We start from the raw sequence: 21,467 nt of genomic DNA, 5'->3' as shown, positions 1-21,467 counted from the left end.
CTCCATGTACGCAGGCAGAAAACGCTGCCAAGAGTCCTAAACTCAGTAGGAAGTGATTCAACAAGGCCATAGGTGTTAATCCCCCCACTTTCAGATCACCGTTCTGCTGCCCAGTCAAGAAAACCAAATCAAACATGTACCCTTCTACTATGTTTGGCCAGTGACATGTTGTGGCATCCCGATTGTTGTCATGGCAGACATAAAGTCTTGAGCTGCCCCAAATCCAGCAGCCTCAGGAGGAAAGTTGAGAACCATCATCCTGGGAATCCTCAATGCGAAATCTGATATCATCTCTGTCAGCTCTGGCAGGGAGACTAATGGGTACCCGCACGAGCTTCCTGGGTTTCCAGGCCCAAAGTGCTTGTATTAATCCTTAAAGCGCTAAACAGTTTGGGGCCAGGTTACTTGAAGGCTCATCTCTTTCCCTACATACCTGCCTAGGCCTTAAGATCATCTTCAGAGACCGTCCTCCAGGTGCCCTTGCCAAATGAGGCGAGGTGGCCTGCTATTAAGGAGACAGCCTTCCCTGTGGTGGTGTGCTTGTGCTTCTTAGGTCTCTGCCCTGATGCAAAGATATGAGCTGCCCCAGATCCAGCAGCCTTGGCATGAAAGTTCAGATTCCTCAGAACCATCATCCTGGGGAACCATCATCTCAACACCAAATCCAAAACCATCTTTAAGAACCCATGCAGGGAGACTGATGGGTAATGAGATATTGTGATCCTGGGAAATCAAGGTGCCTACCTAATTGTATTGAAATATTTTTGTAGTGCTAAACTATGTGCAGAGTAAGAAAAAAATAGAGACTTGATAGGAGTGCATTTAAACAGAAGATAGAACAAGTATTTAATTTTATTTACATTCATTTTCAGTGTCTGAGCAACACCCCTCCACTCACAGAATACTTCCTCAATGATAAATATCAAGAAGAGCTGAATTTTGACAATCCGTTAGGAATGCGAGGTGAAATTGCCAAATCATATGCAGAGCTCATCAAGCAGATGTGGTCAGGAAAATACAGCTATGTCACTCCAAGGGCATTTAAAGTAAGTATAACTTTGAATAGAGTTAGATCCTGGTATGTTTAGATCTGTTTTTTATAAGTGGTATAACTTTCCCATAGAGTGAGACCATTACAGATGAAAACTGGAAGCGTATTAATGAAATAGGTTCTTTGGACACAGATATGCTTACCTATTTTGATTGTGTTTTTAAATAGAGGTATCCAGCTTTCGCTTCTATTTTTATTTTCAGTTCTAACTTCTTTTCTCATGTCACATCGCTCATCAATTTCTTTATCTTTTTTTACCATTAATGTTTACGTTCTCTAGGCACTTATTTCTAGCCATAATTTCTGTCCTTAAAAGGACATAAGAGATCAAAATAAAGAACCATCTTACAGTGAGGGGACAAAAGAGAAGATCAAAAAGCCTGTCAGGTAACCGAACTGAAGAACATGGTAGGAAAGATTCAGGCATATATTTAAGCTATCATCTAGCTTTTGACAAGCATGGAAAGGCAGTTTTCCGAGGGCGGGGGGGGGATTCCCAAAGGCATATGTCCAGATAGTGTTTTACTGTACAACACCTTGGACACTTTTTAATGAAGAGGCAATTAATAAATATAATACTTTTCTAAACAAAATGTAAGTCTCTGTTTGCAGATTTGAAAACTCTTAGCATTGTTGATTGTGGTTCTGTAACTTGCAACCACAAATATTGTTAACTTGCATTATTGAACATATATAATCTTAAATCTGGCTACATATGTGCATTTGGTCCAATTTTCTGTTTTATAAATATTGTTTGAATATTCTATTACTAAACCTTTCAGGCTTGTTTTTGTATTATTATAGATAATCCCTCCATCACTATTTATTTTATTTTGTTTAAAATATTTATACTTCACCTTTTCTCAAAGTTCAAGGCATTACAAAAATAGTAAAATACAACAGAATGAAAACGGCAATATATAAAAGAAACAACGATAATAAAAGCCATTAAAAACAGTTTAAAAGCTACTCCTGTCAAAAGCATAATAAAACATAATAAAAGTCAGTGTAAAAAAACAGAATAAGAACAGAGAGATTACATATAATTATGATGGGCAGCAAGAAAAAAAAAACCCAGCCCCTAAAGTAGGCTTTTCAAACCTAGAGTCCCCAGATTTTGTTGTACAACATGTCCCATCATCCCTCACCATTGGCCATATTGGGTGGGGCTGATGAGAATTGGACTCCAACAACATCTGGGGACCCAAGGTTGGGAAAGGGTGCTCTAAAGGCTAAAATCCTTCTTAAATAAGGTCTTAATTCTGTAGTAAAAGGCCAATAAGAGTGGGAGACAAGATGAACTGACTTTAGTAAGGAATTCCATGGTCTGGCAGCAGCAACAGAGAAGGCCCTCTTCCTTATCCTAACACAATGTGGGGTTACAAGAGTACCTCCATAGATTATATTAAGTGAGAAGGCTTATTAATACAAAATAATAGAATATATATTATGCACTGTACTATATATTTTATACATACTATTTAATGTTATTGAAGATAAGATAATGTGCTAAGATTATATTTATTTCATTACTTATTGACTGGGCTCACACAATATGATAACCGACAAGGCTAAGTATGGGTTGAACCGTGGGTTGTCATTGAACCATGGGTTGTTGTGTTGTCTGAACGCAGCCACGCTATCAAACCATGGTTTGTTAACCATGAACACATGAAGGGAACCCATGGTTGTTGGGTTGTGAACTGTGGGTTGTTTGTGGTTAACAAACCATGGTTTCTTATCGCAGCTGGGTTCAGACAACACAACAGCCCATGGTTCAACAACAGCCCACATTCAACCCATTTCAACCTTGCGTGTGGTTTATCATGTTATGTGTACCCAGTCATTGATTTGGTTCTCACATAATGCTAACCCATGGTTTATTTAACCCATGAGCTGTCTAGTTGTGGGTTGTGATGTATGAACCCAGCTGTGCTAACAGACAATGGTTTGTAAGCCACGAGCAACCTAGAAAGAGAAAGCATGGTTTGTTGTTGGGTTGTGAACTCTGGGTTGTTTAAACCATGGATTGTCATTACAAGTGAACCCAGAACTGTGGATTCTTCATGGGTTGTTTCTCCAAGTTACAGCGGGCAAGAGTGGGGGGGGGGGGACACAAACCCAGCCTTTCTACAATGTAGTAATGCAGTGCCACAAAGGCATTTTATCCTGCCCTTCAAAAATACAATTGCCTAGTTCAGATTTACCAACACATTCAAACAAAATACGATAAAAAAGATCAGCAATGTAAAAAGTAACTGTAAAAATAGCAGATAAAAACAGCTATGCAACTAATTCCATCAAGGATTAAGAATTAATTAAAAGTTCTGAGAAAATAAAAAGGAGGTTGTGTGGTACTAGAAAGATAACAAAGTAGGTGCTAGGTGAATCTCTCTAGAGAGAACATTTCCCCAGTGTGGAATAGAAAGAATCCCTCTCATTGCCACCTGACCCACTTCAAATAATGAAGGCATATGGAGGAAGGCCTCATAACATGTGGGCAGGGTGATGTGGAGCAAGTGACCCTTCAGGTACCTGGCCCTAAGCTGTACAAGACTTTAAAAGTAAGCACCAGCCTTTGATTTGTTCCTGGAAACAGACAGTGTGCCAGTGTGCAGCTCAAATGTTGAGATGTATCCCAACGGCAGCTAGCACCTAGCAGCTTATTTTGGACTACCTGAAGTTTCTTGAGTCTTCAAATGCAGCCCCTATATAATACATGGGAATAATCTAGCCTGGAGGTTACCAGAGCTGAATTACTTAATTGTGGCCAAGCCTTTCCAGAAGGAGACACAGATGCTCACCAGTGGCACAAGAGCTTCAACTGCACACTCCATTCCATGGAGGCGAGTTGAGCCTCCAGTGACAGCTGGATCAGTGAGCACCCCTGAACTTAAGAACAAGTATGTCCATCACCCGAGTCATCTCCACATTCCACAGAATGACCAGGGTTTCGGCAGCAACACTATCCAACAGGAAACTCTCCAAAGGCTGTCAGGAATCACTAAGATTCCATTGGGAGCAGACCATCCTAATAGGTCCACCACTCTTTCAGGAAGAAGTGACTGCTACCAGTCTAAACATCAATAGGAAGTTATCTTTGATACAAGAGTATCAAATATCCCACCTGCCACCAGATCACCATTCCTTTGCCCAGTCAAGAAATCAAACTAAGGAGTGCGTTCTGCGACACGTGTTGGGCCAATTACATGTTGGACCACCCCTGACAAGACTGCCTTGGCATGAATGCTGAGGTCCTGCAGAGTCACAAGAAGTCTTCAACAGCAGATCCAAGATCATGTTCATCAGCTCAGGTTAGGAGATCATTAGGCAAAGGCTTGGTCGGTATATTAATAGATTCCCCAACTTGCCCTTATGCCAAACACTAGGACATAGTGACTAGGTAGACATACTCGGAACTGGAACTTAACTGGACTAGAAGCCTGCAATGGGAGAGAAAATTCCTATAGACAACCACCCCCTTCCCTGGACCTCAGTTCTGTTACTACTTCAATAGCATATTTTAAAATCCATGAGACAAAAATGCATTTTTACTGTCACTTAAGAAATTTCCTTTGCATAAAGTCATGTGATGCAAACATTAAAATCTTGTCTTCTCTAGACACAGGTAGGACGATTTGCCCCACAGTTTTCAGGATATCAGCAGCAAGATTGCCAAGAACTGCTAGCTTTTCTTCTAGATGGCCTGCATGAGGATTTGAATCGAATTAGGAAAAAGCCTTATATTCAATTAAAAGATGCTGATGGAAGGCCAGATAAGGTAATGTTGTGTTATTATAATTTAGGATAGAATATTGATCAAAAAGTACAAATATATTATTGACCCTTTATTGAGCAGCTGTAATTCAGAGTGCAATTTAAAGATGCATACTTTAGATACTGTTTTGTTCAACAAGATGCGTATTGCTCTGATTCATCATAAGATTTCATGAAATCTTCTCAAAAGTACAATGCACTTCACTAACTGTGCCCTTCATCAATCCAGATGTTTGGCTGCAACCAACCCTAGAAACGTATTTAAACTTTAAAAGGCCAAAAAAAATTATCTAATTAAACTGATACTAGATTTGTGTACAGTTGACTTCTCAAAAGGGCAGTTATCACTTCCGACATTTCTTGTACTTTATTATCAGACCAAAATGAACTTGTTGGACAGATCTCCTGGTAGATCGTACAAGTTTTCAGTACTCTTGTTAAAAGCTAAGCAAGTTGTGAATTCTCTAAAGGGGGGTGGGATATTTACAAAGAGAGAAATCTTACCAAGAGAAGAGAGAATTAAACCTATGGGCTACTGATAGAATGGCTGGGGGCACTAGGTTATATTAATAATGATTGAAGTGTATTTATTTAATAGATGTATATACTGCTGTCCATATTTAAAAGTACCTCTAAGCAGTCTATAATGTTAGAACAGCATGTATTAGGCCATTTTAAATATTTTGCGTTTACATTCCTTGCATACACATCTTGGCCAAAAATCTACAATCTTCTAGAAGATTTTTCAAATTGTTTTTTTTAATGACTTCTCTGCAGGAAATACTATTTTGCTGAAACATTAATGGCTCTCATATGGTTAACAGTGGGGCTTTTCGCATTACATGTGGTGTCTGTGTGTGTGTGTGGGGGTGGCCGCCATTTGAATATGCAGACCCCGGGGTGGTTGTGCTGTCCAAACCCAGTGAGTGTGGATTATGCAAGAGTTAAACAACCTTCACATAGCCCATGGTCTGTTTAGGGTTATACAAGGGTTGTTTAATCCTTGCATAATCCACTCTTGCCAGGTTTACATAACATGACAACCCCCAAGCTGGGGTTGGATATGCAACCATGCGCCCTCAGGTGCAGCAACTCATTGTGGGTTTCTATCCAGACTGATGTCGTCTGAACCCAGTTAATGTCTAAACACAAGCCACCCTTTGGTCTCCTTGCAAGATATTTTCAGAGGGGTTAAATTAACATCCAGTTAATAGTACGTTTTCTTGAAATATTTGTAAGTGCCACAAAATTGGCCCATGTTGGCTGCTCTGGATTAAAAGTTGAGTTGTTAGTCCCAGGAGAATAGTCAGGCATTTCTCCATTCTAGCCCCACCAATGTGTTACTAAGAACTAAGGCAATTCTGCTGTTTTCCTGATATCTGAGAAGTAGGTTGTGACTCATTACGCACATAATGGCTAACTATAGGCTAAACAACCCGTAGTTAGCCATGGCTGTGCCGGAGCAAGCATGCTGCCTCCCGGGCACCTGCTACTTGTGCTTTCTTTCCAGACACCAAATAACCCAGAAATGCCCCATACCGGGGCATTCCTGGGTAACTTGGTGATCCGGATAGAAAGCTGAAGTGGCAGGTACACGAGAGGCAGTGCACTCACTCTGGCGCAGCCGTTGCGAACTATGGGTTGTTTAGCCCATAGTCAGCTTATGTGTAAACCAGATCACTGAAGCTGTCAGAATAAATATTCTGCATTGGTATGATAGCTTTAGTCCTGGGGAACACCTTGATGAGCTCAGGCCACCAAATAGTTTACCTCTGTCATGAAATGTTTTCAATACTTATTGCAGTACTTGCTATGATACAACCAAATGGTGCTTATTTTCTCAATGTGACTATATACAACTGCATCAAAGAACTTCATTGTGAACAGGCTGGTCCTACAGGGAGAAACACAACCATCTTCGTGACTGTTGTTGCCTTAAGCCATCACAGGCAAAGAAATAGCACCAGCTATGTATGGCCATTTCATACAGACGTTCTGCGTGCAGTCTTAAGTGTTGTTTGAATGTATAAATCAGCCCAAAATAACTATACCCTCAGTGTATCTGAAAGAGCTGCTGTAGCATAGTGGCTAAGAAGCTGAGTTGTGAATCAAGAAGTCCCTGGTTCAAATCTCACTTCTGCCATGAACTCACTATTTATTATATTGGAAATATTTTATAGGCTTTTAAAGACTATATTTATAGTCTTTTCTTTAAGAGTAAAAACCCTTTCAAGGCAGCTTCTAATAGTTAATATAAACAAAAAACTCAGTAATAAAAACAAACTTACAAACAAAATTAACCATTAATAAAAATCAGCAATACAGAACTAAAAAATCCAGCTCCATAAAATAATCCCCCCTCCAAAAGAAACATTTAAATTATTGCAGATAATACATTGTCCATTTGTTGGCCCATAAAACTCCATGTTAAGAAAAAGCCAGAGAAAATGACTGTATTTTTAAGGCTCTTCTAAAGGCCTGTTATGTCAGGGCCCAGTGCATCCCAATGGGCAATGTGTTCCACAGCCATGAGGCCATAGCTGAGAGAACACTCTCCTTTGTGCTCACTAGCCTGATGGTTCTCACCTGCAGGCATGTGAGTAGGGCTTCTGTGGCTGATTAGGTTCCAGTTGTCTTTAAAGGCAGCCCCACGTATTTCTTTACAGTGGTCCAGCCTGGACGTCATCAGTACCTTTGTAAACCTCCTAGAGAGCTTCGGCTATGGGGTGGTATAGAAATGTAATAAATAATAAATAATAAATAATAATACATGGATAACAGAGGCAAGTTCCATCCTCTCCAGATAGGGCTGCAGCTAGTAAAAAGCACTCATAGACACCATAGCCACCAGAGCTTCAAGTCCAAGAGGACTCCCAGACTGCACACTTGATCCTTAGGGGGACCGCAACCCTACCTAAGACCAGTTGTAAACACCACCACCACCACCACCACCACCCATGCACACATCTAGAGTACTCTGTTTTCCTACCTACAATACCTCCATCTTGTATGGATTAAGTCATAGTCATCACCGTCATCAGTCATAAGACAACCTGCAGCCCTGGTTGAAGAGTTTGGCAGCTCCCTGGGACAAGTAGATTGAAGTAAGATATAGGACTGAGTATAATTTGCATACTTCTGACACTGCAGCCCAAGCCATCTGGATGACTGCCCCCTGCCCCCAGTGGTTACATGTAGTTGTTGAAAAGCATAGGGGACAAGATAGCACCTTGGGGAATCCCATAGGCTAATGGCTGTGGGATGGAACAGAGGTCCCCCTGCAGCACCTTCTGTGATAGAGAGTCTGGTCCTTCCTGAAGAAACTGCCTGTCTGTCTACAGCATTTATACCCTGTCCTTTAACCAAAAAGGCTCTCAGCACAACAAGATAAGTTGCATGACAGTACCTGCCCCCAGGCTTTTAATCTAAATTTAAAACAAGACACACAAGGAATTAAAAGTAAGTCCAACCCAAATAAGTGAGTCAGAAGGATACCAAGCTTGATGGTATTGAAAGTCACTGAGAGGTCAAGAGGAACCAATAGAGTTACACTCCCCTCATACATTCCCCTGCATAAGTCATCCACCAAGGTGACCAAGGCTGTTTCTGTCCTATAACTAGTTCTGAAATCAGATTGGAACGGTATCATCCAACACCGTCTGCACTGAAGGCCCCTATATGCTCCCAATACCTTATCCAAGAATGGCAAATTCGATACTGAATGCTAGTTATCTGAAGCCATAGGATCTAAACTTGGTTTCTTCAGCAAAGACCTCACCACTTGTTTCTTCAAAGCTGCAGGAACCTTACGGTCCCTCAGGGAGGCATCGACCATTTCCAAGGTCCAAATGCCTAACCCAGCTCTGTCTGATTTCACTAACCAAGATGGGCAAGGGTCTAAAGAGCAAGTAGTAGGTCCGAGTCCTCCAAGCAGTTTGTCCATATCTTCAGATTGCACAAGCTGAAAGTTATCCATAACAACATGACTAGACAGTGTACTAGTCCCGCCCATCTCTCGTCCTCAAAACAGTGCTATCTAAGTCAGATACAAGTGACTTTATCAGCAAAATATTCAACAGATTGGTCACAGCAGGCTTTTGAAGATTGTTTTATTTCAGACCCTATACCCATGAGGCCTTTAACCACCGAACAAAGCTCTGCTGGGCAACATTGAGCAGATGCAGTGGTGGCAGAGAAGTGAGATTTCTTTGCTGCAATCAGTGCCACAGAATAAGATCGAAGATGGATTCTTGCCTGTGTTTGATCATATTCGTTATGAGTTTTCTGCCATTTGCATTCTAATCATTGACCCTGACATTTCATCACCCTCAGCTCCTCAGAGTACCAGGGAGCTGATACAGCTCTATGACTGGCCTGAGGACATTTGGGAATGATGACCCTGATCATTCCCCTCATTGCAAGTAGAAACCAGGGCCTCAGCAAGACCACCAGCTAAGTCTGTGTGAAAATCCCCAAGAAACTTCAGAAAACAATCGGATTCATCAGCCTTCAGGGTGGCTCATCAAACTCGGTCCCCTACCCCTTCAGAGATTATAGGTATTTTAGATGTCCAGTCTGATGAGATAATGATCTGTCCTTGTTAACGGAGACGTTACTGGCTCCTTCATTCATGGATCATTCCCCCCACCCTCAATCCAGAACAGAAAACCAGATCCAAAGTGTGTCCTGCCTCATGTTGTGGGCTGGATACTATCTGAGTCTGACCCATGGTTGGCATGGCAGACATGAGATTCTGAGCAACTCCTGACAGTAACCATGTGTGAATATTAAAATCACCCATGACCACCAGCATTCTAGTCCTCAATAGCACAAATAAGACAAGCTCTGTCAGCTCAGGCCGGGAGAATATTAAATAATGGGGTGGGTGGTACACCAACAGAATCCCAATCCTGTTGTGTGTTCCCAACACCAGGTCTAGTCATTCAAAACTGGCTGACTGCTGGACAGAGTACCTGACCACAGAGATTGAGTCCCTATAGATCAAGGCTATTCCTACCCTCCCACCCACAAGGCTTGGTGTTGCACAGAAACCCTGGTGGATACATTTGGGAGAGGTTGATCCCCCCACCTTTCATCCAGTAGGCTGCCTTAGGCAAGCCTCTCTCTTAACCTTAGTTTCCCCATTTGCAACATGGAGGATAATAATACTGACCATACAGGGGTTTTTAGAGGAAAAGGATTACTAGGTAATGCATGTGAAGTGCTTTGAATACTTGAAAGCACTATCCAAATGTTAAATTAATGTCTTTTATTTCCTGATAGTGCTGCAGCTTTTCTTCCAAGTAGTATCAGAGTGGCACCAGCAATTATGTGGCTGATGAAGCATGGTATATGGCATAATATAGGGCTCTGTTACTCTGCAGCAGTATTAGTTCCTTGAGGCTTTTCCATATCAACTTCTTTTCACCTCCTTCATTTCGCATCATAGGCTTTCCATAAAAGTTCCTGATCTTCCGAGGGTGACAAAGGCCATATGTCTGCTCACCAGCCTTCTGCTAACTTGAGGAAACCCTACCAATCTTGCCTTTCACACTGCTTTCTAAGGCCCCCTTTTAAAAACAAACAAACTGGTATTTCTAATGGATGTGTGCTATTCAGAGATGGGTCAAGTGCCTCTCCAGTCAAGTGTTGAACTTTGTCACTGCTACATCTGCTTCTTCCTAACGACCACCTGCTGGATGATATTAGTGTGTTCCCTGTGCTGTGAAGCCCTGCAGAGTTCTAATACTATAACAGCATGTGCACACATGCACTGTTAATACATTCACATGTTGAATAATACATCATAAAGTAAAAGTGTTTTATTATTAACTTGTGCTTTTGCTTAGGTGGTTGCTGAAGAAGCTTGGGAGAACCATTTGAAACGAAATGATTCCATCATTGTAGATATATTTCATGGACTTTTTAAATCAACCCTAGTTTGTCCAGAATGTGCCAAGATCTCTGTAACATTCGATCCCTTTTGCTACTTAACTCTCCCGCTACCCATGAAAAAAGAACGCAGTTTGGAAGTTTATCTAGTTAGAATGGATCCACTTGCCAAACCTATGCAGGTGAGAAGTATATGCATCACAAGTTCATAGCATTTCGATATTTTCTTATTGCATGGTCTGTTATGTAGACAATTGTAATAAAGATTGTGCTTATTTTGTTGGTGCATTTCAAGACTTACCTCAGACTTACGCTGGAGCCTTCTCAACAATATATTATTTGCTGTACTAATGCAAAGAAAGAAGCTATCCTCCCCTTCAGTAATTAGCACAATAGACTTAACTCTGTGTTGCAGCATGAGGTAGTAAAAAGCTAATCACATAAACCATTAATTGATTGATCGTCACGACTGAGAATGAGAGGTTTAAGTAATATGGATTAAAAACATATTGGGTTGTATCCAGAGTTAGCTGAAATGGATGGGACTTAAGACAGACTCACATTGGAACATTCATTTCCATTTTCTCCATGAAACATTCACCAAATGATTTCAGATGTGCTGAATGTACCTCCCTTATTTCACAATTCTGTGTTTCTTACGTGGAGATGTATACTCTTTCTCTGTTACCTAAAATTGCAGCAGAGTAAAGGATACTTAAGCAGCCCTTGGAAACATTTGCTTTTTGGCATTTCAGTTGTCATAACCTTAGTCCTAAATGTTCACTTGGTAGCATTTTCCCATTGGATTTCTAACTTGAAGTGATGTACTAATGACAGTTGCACATTACAGCTAAAAACATCCAGCTGAACAAAGAAAGTAGCTCTTCTGCTACATCATTATGGGAAAAGGTAAGAGAGATGTAGGCAAGTCTTCTAGGTCAGATTTTCAGCTATTAGATAATGATGATCCAAGGAATTCTATTAGGTCCTGTTCTGTACTGCTAATTATCATTATTCTTGCTTATGTGTATTTCTCTCATACGTGCTCACATTGTTTGCCCATGTTGAAAAATTCCACTGGCCTGGTCACTAGAGGCAACTATATTATTAGGCAGAGAGAAAAGAACACAGTGTCCTCCCTCTCCCACTTCAAAGTTAAGGAAAAGCATTAAAACTCAGATGACTTGCACTCCAAAAGTCAACTATCCCTGTAAGTGGTACAGTGTGTTTGCAAGGCTTTTCCAGGCTACATCCCTCAACACTGGACAGGACTAGCTACATCCACTTCATTGAGTTCAGCTGCCATGGCCAAACCGTGGTTTGACTATTGAGAATATGTTGTGGACTCATGCACTTCCACTCTCCCTCCAAATTGAAATGGGTTTACAATTCTGATTTGGAGGCAAACTGTGGTTAGTGGTGACCAGACTTTGACCGAATCAGATGTCATGGAAAACAAATTAACATGGACCAGGATGTGGCTTAAAGAACTGGTGTGTGTCAAGGGGGAAGAGGGTGAACCTGTAACACATTCCCAATAGCAAAATCATGGTTTGCTTGTAATATATGAACTGGGCCTATGGCTGGTAAATTATTGCAAGCCACTAACTAAGGCAGGGATGAACAACTTTGGATGAACAACTTGGCTGGCACAATTTCTGTGCCCCGAGAATCTACTGGGGGCTATACTTCCCCACTGCTGAATTTCTACAGCAATTCAGTGGCAAGACAAAAGCCATATTTCTGCATAAATGCAAAATTACACTGCCAAAAGTCCTGGGTGGGCAATTTTGCATTGAAACAAGGCACACACTCCCTGTGCACTTTTTTTAATGGCTTTTTTCCACGCCATCATGCACTGTGGCAATTTGGTTGCTTAACAGCAGTGGTGATCTGTGGGTGGTAGGAGCTGCAAAAAGGATGAAGGGCCCACGGATGGCGTATTGCCCACCCCTGAACTAAGGGAAGGGAAAAATCACTTACCCCAACAAATTCGCAGATGCTTGAGGAAGCAAGTGTTGGTTCTTTATCTAACCCTTGTCCCTTTCTGTGGCTCTCAGGAGTGAGGTTTTTATTTTCCTCCCTGGGGGTTACAATGGGAACTTGATATATGACTGCAGCATCAGATGGGATCCACCTTCCAAATGAAGGACAAGGCAGGACCAGATATGGGCTTAAAATAGTCTTCTTCCCTGATTTTAAGGTGCATGTATGCTGAGCAGTGAGAAGAGAGAAAAGAAGAAGGGGAATGAACATAAGTACTAAAAATGGAAAGAGGAAAGAACAAGCAGGTTGTAGATAAAGAAAGGTAGAAAGTTGATAAAGACAAGGACAAGGGAAAGGTAGTGAGGGAGGGTATAAGTGGAAGGGGAAATGACATAATGGGGGAGGAATCTGCAGCAAATTATGTTGGGGCTAGTGTTTGAGCAGTATAAGTTTTTGTATAGTGTTTTTAATTGTTAAGGGGTCACATCTTCCCATAAATTTGTGAGGTAGATCACAGTGATTTTCAGTTTATAGATATGGGGGAGCAGAGGCTGTTGAGATTGGGGAGGGTCTTTCCTGAAGCAACACACACTTTGTCAGAAGGAGGACTTGAACCCATTTGTCCCAGGACCAACTCCACTCAATTTAAATCTAATTCTTTTAGAATTAGATATAATATTTTTCAGAGCAGCAAATATTAGTATGTACAGTTTTTCTGTACAGGAAAAGTACAGAAACAATAGCAGCATGACAAATTATGACCTGTTAAAGGTAGATAGAGCGGCTCTAAGGTTTGCATGAATTTTTGCACCCCAGCTGCTTGCCCCCAAATTTAAGGTGTGCAGTCTTTCCTCATGCAAATACAGTTTCCAAGTTATGCCAAAATAAACCCCAAACCCTGTTTTATTTTAAGTAGTACAATCAAAACTATACATGCATCTTAAGTGCATGTATAGTTTTCTGCATTTATGAAGACCTGCTTATTTCATTAAATTAACTGCTTTAATGGAGGCAGGAGATATAAGTAGATACAAATAGACACAGATGAAGCTGAATACATAAGTACAAGCTATAAAAAGGGGATTAGGGCAACTGTCAGATGAACTGGTAGATGATAGGGTCCAGTTATAAGTCAGATCCATAATGAAGAAAGATGGTAATGCTTCACTACAGGTTGGAAGAGGGCAATATGAGTTTGGAAGGCAAGAAAGAAAATGCATTGAAAGATGACAGCTTTGAGATTAAGCTGCGTGGTGGGACATAGTTTGTGTACGTGTTGCAGGGGAAAGTTGTAATGTTGCACTTGTGGTGGAGGGACTAGGGAATCAAGCAAAAACTGGTATTTTAGGTTTCTGGATCACCCTTATTTCTGTACCTCAGAGTTCACTGAGCTCATTGGTTCTGAAAATTAATTTTTATGGGAAAATATTATGTAGATTTTCAGCAGACTGAGTATCTTTTTCTTATCGGGGTAGTGGTTAATTTTGAAGTGCATGTGCTCATCATGACAGTCTCCATAGTGTCATCCCCAAGAAGATTCCAAAAATTGGCTATTCAAGACCAAAATACTTTACATTAGAACAGGGAACAATATATTGTTGCTGGCAAAATTCATTGCCCACCCCTCACCCCCAGCTACTTTCAGAATTGCAGCTAAGTCAGAGGAAACAGGAAAGTCTGAGTGGGTGGAGATGGCAGATGATGTCAGCATCCCTGCTAATCAAAGAGTGCCGGTGCTGCATCCATGTAAGCCTTGGCTCTGCTTCACCACAGGCTGGGAGGCTTTACTTGCACCATATATCTGGCATGGCAGGGGAGCTTCCCTTGGAATGTCTGGTTTCCCACTGTACAAAAGTAAACTTAGTGCAGCCAATTGCCTTCCAAAATTTGAATATAAAAAACACACAGCACATCAGAGGGCCTTCATATCCACCCTATAACCTTTACTGCATGTTGTCGGTTGTAGGGTGGGTACGACACCCACGCCATGCCGCATGTCATGTTCAGATGACAGCCCAACCTGTGCTGCAGCATGGGGAATAATGTAAATGGCAGTCGCATGGGGGTGGGGGAGCAGCCATGATGGTTGCTGCCCGTGCTGCGATCGTCTGAACTCAGTTGCTAAGACATTCCCTCCCCCATCAAAAAAGACCAGTTGAACCACTTGGTTCTAACCAAAATTCTTTTCTTCCTAAGGATGGAATTATCCACATTGACCACTCGAAATATATATAAACTTCATCTCCACTCATAGTGATGTATCTCCTCAACCGCATCTCCTTTGTAGGGCCGTTATTCATTCCCACAGGGATTATTTCAGGTCACTTAAATATTCAAAGTTGGAATTTATGTCCAGCTGTCCTCCATGTTTTTCAAGAATGACAATGTCTATATTTTATTTTTTAGTACAAAGTAGTCGTTCCAAAAATTGGAAATATACAGGATCTCTGCACAGCATTGTCAACTTTGTCTGGTGTTGCTGCAGATAAGGTATGATGCTTCATAAGTAATTGCACGTAACACTGAATGTTATCTGTGTGTCTAAACAAATTGAAGTGATACAAATTTTATTTCTTTTTTAGATGATAGTTACTGATATATACAATCATAGATTCCATAGGATATTTGCAATGGATGAAAATCTGAGTAGTATTATGGAGCGTGATGATATTTATGTGTAAGTACAAAATAAACACAGCCAAATAATTTTCTGTTAGTCATGAATTGTGTGTGGATTCCTCTAGCCAATAGAAGATTGCACAGTAGGATTATGTAAATATATAGCCTTGTTTCAAAGTGTGCTTTTTTTATGTTTGCTGCTATAGATTTGAAATTGGCATCAACCGGACTGAAGATACAGAGCAGGTTGTAATTCCAGTTTGTTTAAGGGAAAAGTTTCGGCATAGTGGTTACAGCCACCATAGTGGTTCCACGCATTTTGGTCAACCTTTCCTTATAGCAGTGCCTAGAAACAATACTGAAGATAAGCTTTATAATCTTCTGCTATTGAGAATGTGGTAAGTATACACAAAAAAATGCTGAAAATGCACTTTCATTTGCACTGAGAACACATGCTGGTATTTGGACATCACAAACCTAGGCCCCAGTAAAGTTATTCAGGGCTGTATTGGATCAACTGGGCTCTGGTGCAAGTTAATACTAGCAGGGAGCATCAGAGATCTTGGTGTAGTGCTCTGTACTATTGGCATTTTCATAATTAATTTGTTCTTTGCTCCTAAGGGTATTAGATTATTCTAGTATTATTCCTCAAGTTCTTTGAGGGCTGTGTCAGGGATGAGTCCAAGAGCCCTGAGATATCTAACAGTTCCGATTCTGAATCAGAGTTGGAGCAGCTAGATCAGAGGCCAGGGGAGGGACCCTCCCTAGTGAGCCAAGACACTGGAGAGATTCCTCCAAAGACCTTGACCAGCAGATGGTGCAGACTGAGTCCCTACCCACTCTCTCCACCTTGAGAACACAAGTTCCTGAGGAGGAGGAAGAGGGGCATGACTTCAGAGACGCTAGTGCGCATCACAAGGCAAAGCGGGAAAACTTAGGGGCAGGGCTCAGACACTCAGCCAGGATAGCCACTCTTGGAAGCCAGTGTAGGAGGGAGCTACTGTAAGGGGAGGGGCATCACTGCGAAGCAAGTCTGGCCAGGAGGTTCACGCCCAAACTGTCAGCAACTTCACTACCCTCCAGTTAGTCTCCTCTAATTAGGGATCTCAGATTAGTTGTTGACAGGCCAGAGGCAGTCTGAGAGGTTCCTGGAATCTGCATTTGTAAAGAGGCTAGTCTCTAGCAAAATAAAGTAGTATTAGCCAGAAGCTTGTCTCCTTGTGGTATTGATTGCAAGAGGGGAAGGGCAATGCATTTCTGACAGGCTGCATGTGGAGCCCTTTTGGTCTGGTTGGTTGGTTCATTTGTTTAATATTTCTTAGCTCTCTTTCAAGTCCCTGGTCTTCTCAAGGTGGCTTACAATATAAAAACTGTGGAACTCGAGATCATGGGAGTCTTTGCTGATTTAGGATAACTGGACAACAATAGCGCAGCACTACTAGTGTCGTAAATTGTGCTTGGTCCATTTCATTATATTATAATGATTATAACGTGCAAATAGTTAGAATAAATGTAATAAGAAAAGAACTTTTAAAAACGATTGGTATCTTTCAGCCGATATGTGAAAACCTCTACTGAAACAGAAGACACTGAAGCATCCTTGCAGTGCTGCAAGGACAACAGTATCAATGGTAATGGCCCAAATGGAATTCACGAAGAAGGATCCCCAAGTAAGGCTTGAATTATGAACACTTGCTTAAACCTTTGCTTCAGTTTTGAGAGGTGCTTTAAAATCTTCCTTGCCCACTTTAAATCTTGCTTTATTTTGTTACTAATCTTCCATTATGGCTGCTGCACCTGTAATATGGCAGCTCTAATCATACTAGGCCAGTATACAACTTCACCAGATGCTGTATAATTGCAAATGTAAGGGACAGGGATGCTTGAAACTGATGTGACCATTCCTTGTCATACTTTCAGATCTTGATATGTTTTTGATACGCATGTTAGAGTGTAGTTTATTTGGAGTAAAATATTAACAGGCTTTAAGGTGTTTCATATCATATCAGGATGCTTTGTTCACCTCAAAAAGGGGTTTACTCTGTATAGAGACATTTGTGGAGTGGAACTAGCATTACCAAAAAAATGCCCTTTTACCTGATGAAGTGTGGAGCCAGGGCTGTGTATATTCTTTGATTCCACAGTCATACTGGTGTTTGGCTTGAAATTACGTGGGTGATGCTTGATAAAATCTAGATATGCAGTGCAGGTGTGGGGACTGTGTAGGATTTCTAAGGCACAAGGGCTACCATATCTTTCACAGCCAACACAGATTAATTGTCCAGGTAGAACTTTCATATCAACTGATGCCGAACAATACTTAATCTTTCCGAGTGGGGAAGTTCATGTATTCGTCTGAGAATAATCAAGTGATGTGCATATCTTTGGGCTTCCTCTTAGGCCTAAAGAAGCAACTGTTTTGGTTGTATTTGGAGAATTTTATTTTTTAATCTGTTTTTATTTCATTTTTATAAATGAAATAAACACTACCAACAACATAATCAGAATCTTCAGTTTCCAACATTACAGTATTCTGGGGTGGGGGGTAGATAGCAAAAGAAGGAAAGGGGGGGAAGGATTATATTAAACTTCAATAAGAACAAAGCAAATATCCAAATATAAGTCCAGTTGCAGATTATACCTATACAGCATTCTTCGAAACATTGCAAGTATTATTAAATCTTCAATCCACTACATCACGAACGGTAAACCTTATCTTTCAGTATCATAACCTCAGTCTTATAGAAAAGGAATGGGAGCAAACAGTCCATACCATTCAGTTAATGTGTATTAATAAACATTAAAGGTTTAGCCAACAAGAAATAGTAATAATAATAATCCCATAATGATATTAATAATAGTAATAAAAAGAGAAAAAAGTTTAAGAAAAAGATAAAAACAAAAAACAAAAGCAAATCATTTGTATATTTTAAGTAATATCATATCTAAAAATATATTTATATGTGTACACACACATACAGACACAAATATGCATTTTATTACAATATAACAGAAAAAAGGAGAGAGAAAAAACAGAAATATGCAAACATTTACTCTGGCATACTGCCTAGACATCTTATCAGCTATAGCCCAAACAGCACTTCAGAAGAACAGTAAAGATGGCTAAGTTCCAACTCTGGAGGCTGAGAGAGTTGGTTCCCTTGTTTTAATTTTAATACCAATTACAAATGATTCTGCAGCATCAGGATCCAAAAATCTTTTCATCTGGCCTTCAAAAAGAATGCAAAATGTAGCCAGATATTTAATATGATATTGCAGGTTAATTTGCTTTGCCAGACTTTTCGCCTTGAATTGCCTTCTTTTGTCAGCGATTTCTTAAAATCAGGAAAAAGCATAATCTTGTCATTTGCTGGCCCCCACCAAAGCTCACCTCGTTCTCTTGCCAGACACATAAGATGATTTTTTGTAGAGACTCATGAAAATTGAACAATAACAGTCCCAAAAGTCCCTTTGGTGCCACGTATTGAACCAGGAACACGATATGCATGCTCAGTATCAAGTAAAAAATCAGATGGTAAAGCAAATAGCTCGTGCAAAAATTTGTCCATAAATTCAGCCAAACCTATATCAGTAGACACGTCTTTAATACCAAGGATACGTAGATTCTACATGTGAAGGCCTCCAATTGAGAAATTCGACCAGACAAAATATTATAAGACACTTGGATGGCCGTTTCATGAGCAGTAACACGATCTTCGAGAGCATTCGATTCCATCTTTTGAAAAGAGATATTAATTAAATCCACAGCCCCCTGAAGGGCAATAATTGTCCTGAATTGTTTCAAGTTTCTTTGACTTCTCTGGTAGCTGAGAAGACATAGTTTTTATCAAAGCAAGCAACTCCTCTTCATCTCCGGCATTTCTAGAAACCTTTGCCAGGGGAACAATGGGGGGGGGGGGGGAGCTGACGATCTCAAGCCTTTCTTTTTTTCCTTTAGTACTTCCATCCTCCACTTTCAAAAGCACAGCAAGCAAGTATAATTACAGAAACAAAAAAACCAAATATGCAGATTTAATTACAAGTCCTCAGATATTGCTGGTAGTTTAAATTCAGAAATACTATTTGGAGCCGTTTGTCCTTGTGTCTCCTAATTGCTTAGGAGTTTCAAACAGCATTCAGTAGATGACACTCCGGCGTTAAATCTTAGATTTCAGCCCCTCTATTTCTCCGCAGAAGCAGCTGTTCTTCCAAGATTTCATCCGGATTTCATACAGGATGGTCCTGTAAGCTTCCCCTTTTAATTCCAAGGGAAGATAAAAAGGTTTCTCAACCTTTTCAGAGCTGTTTGAGATAAGCAACCTGCAGAGCTCCACAAGTCACTGCAGGATGCCATGGCTCCAACCAGATATTCACCCAGAATATTTATTTTTGTATATTTAGAAAAAAATATTTCTTTCATTTCATTTCTATACTGCCCAATAGCCAAAGCTCGGACGAAACACTTGTGGGTCAAAAGCATCTACATTTTCTTACCAGGGACAATGGGCTTGTAGGTTTGCTCCATGTGCTGTGGATGAAGGTGATACAGCGAACAAGTAGAGACCATAAAGTAAGGCCTAATCTTTTGTCCAAGGATCAGTTTTGATAGTCCTATAATTGGTTTGTGTATGTGTGTACATGCACTGGAGTCAAATTGTGACTTGCAAGATTATAGGAATACTTTCCACAGCTCTGGCATATGCCAAGAGGAGCTTCCCTGAAGGCCAGAGAGATTTGCTGACTAATAGCCATGGTTCTTTTTTTTTGTGGATTCTCTTATAATAATATAGATACAAAATGCTCTGTAAATGACAAGTAATGTTCTTTATCCCAGGTGAAATGGAAACTGATGAACAAGATGATGAATCCAGCCAGGATCAGGAACTCCCTTCTGAAAATGAAAACAGCCAGTCAGAAGACTCTGTTGGAGGAGACAATGATTCTGAGAATGGATTATGCACAGAAGACTCATGCAAGGATCAACTTATAGGGCACAAAAAAAGATTGTTTACATTCCAGTTTAACAGCCTAGGCAATACGGACATCAATTACGTCAAAGATGAAACCAGGCATATAAGATTTGATGACAGACAACTTAGGCTAGATGGTAAGTTTTATAGTGGAACAAATGTGATTCAACTCAATTCTGTTGTTTAGGATTAGTTTTCTGTTACTATAATATTTATTTGCTCTTTATTTTATTTCTCCATTCCATTAGGGCAGGACCTTACAAGGTGGTTTATAATGAAAATATTAAAAACAAAACAATTGGATAAACATATAATAAAAACGGCACCAAATAACATGTATAGGGGAAGCAATAAAAACAATAAAAAGCTTGGCAGAATAAGAAAGTATTTAGAGGACTGCTTAAAGGCCTCATGAGACAACCAGAGTTCTTGAGGGAGGGAATTGCACAACTGTGGGGCCACTACTGAAAAGGCCTTGTCCCCAGTCAGGCTTAGTGGCAGACCTGGGCAGGGTCATATGGGTGTAGGTAGCCCTTCAAATAACCTAGTGCCAAACTTTTCAGAGTTTCAAACGTTGGTACTAGCAATTTAAATTGGGCCAGGAAATAGATGAGTAACTATGCAATTGATGCAAGAATAGTGCAATATGATCAAACCACCTAGCCCCCACAAGTGTTCTGGCAGCTAAATTTTGTACCAGCTGAAGTTTTCAGACTGTGTTCGAATCCAGTCCTATGTAGAGATCATTATAGTAGTCTAGTCTAGATATAACCAGTGTGTGTGTAACTGTCTGTTTTCTCCAGACAGTGTTGCGCCTGGCAAGCCAACTGTTACTGAACGTGCTTCTCTAGATATGTGTACAGACTTGTGCACATTCTCAGGACAAGCATTTGTACAATTGTTCTTAACCTTGTCAATAGTGTGCTTTACTCCTATTTCTCTCCAAGGAGGGGAAATGAACTTAAACCAAAAAGATCAGCTTGGGTCCTCTATAGTTACCAACCTCAACTTAGCCAAATCTTTTGGAAGGCTTGGCCTAGTGAGGTGGGAATAAAGAAGAAACATGAGAGAGCAAATGGGGTGGGGCAGCTTCAAGCTTTCCCTCTAGTTTGGCAAAAGGATGCACCTGAGGATGGGGCGCTAACTACACTGGTTCCAAAAATAGATATAAG

At 40.6% G+C, this 21,467-nt stretch overlaps 1 protein-coding gene across 6 annotated transcripts in view; it reads left to right on the top strand.

Moving 5' to 3' along the window:
- Nucleotides 1-21,467, top strand: part of USP15 (ubiquitin specific peptidase 15) — an 87,967-nt gene that overhangs the window by 59,454 nt on the left and 7,046 nt on the right. For all 6 annotated transcript variants that reach the window (XM_084810606.1, XM_084810607.1, XM_084810608.1 and 3 more), the window contains 8 exons: nucleotides 873-1,046; nucleotides 4,674-4,832; nucleotides 10,678-10,902; nucleotides 15,113-15,196; nucleotides 15,289-15,383; nucleotides 15,532-15,723; nucleotides 16,880-16,995; nucleotides 20,160-20,432. In XM_084810606.1, coding sequence (XP_084666732.1) covers nucleotides 873-1,046; nucleotides 4,674-4,832; nucleotides 10,678-10,902; nucleotides 15,113-15,196; nucleotides 15,289-15,383; nucleotides 15,532-15,723; nucleotides 16,880-16,995; nucleotides 20,160-20,432 — 1,318 coding nt within the window. The remainder of the gene's footprint in view (nucleotides 1-872; nucleotides 1,047-4,673; nucleotides 4,833-10,677; nucleotides 10,903-15,112; nucleotides 15,197-15,288; nucleotides 15,384-15,531; nucleotides 15,724-16,879; nucleotides 16,996-20,159; nucleotides 20,433-21,467) is intronic.

This window comes from Heloderma suspectum, chromosome 7, assembly GCF_057233095.1.
Source record: "Heloderma suspectum isolate Gila_16-S chromosome 7, 16-S_ref, whole genome shotgun sequence".
In the NCBI taxonomy this organism is placed as follows: domain Eukaryota; kingdom Metazoa; phylum Chordata; class Lepidosauria; order Squamata; family Helodermatidae; genus Heloderma; species Heloderma suspectum.
This window is presented reverse-complemented; position numbering and strand designations above follow the sequence as displayed.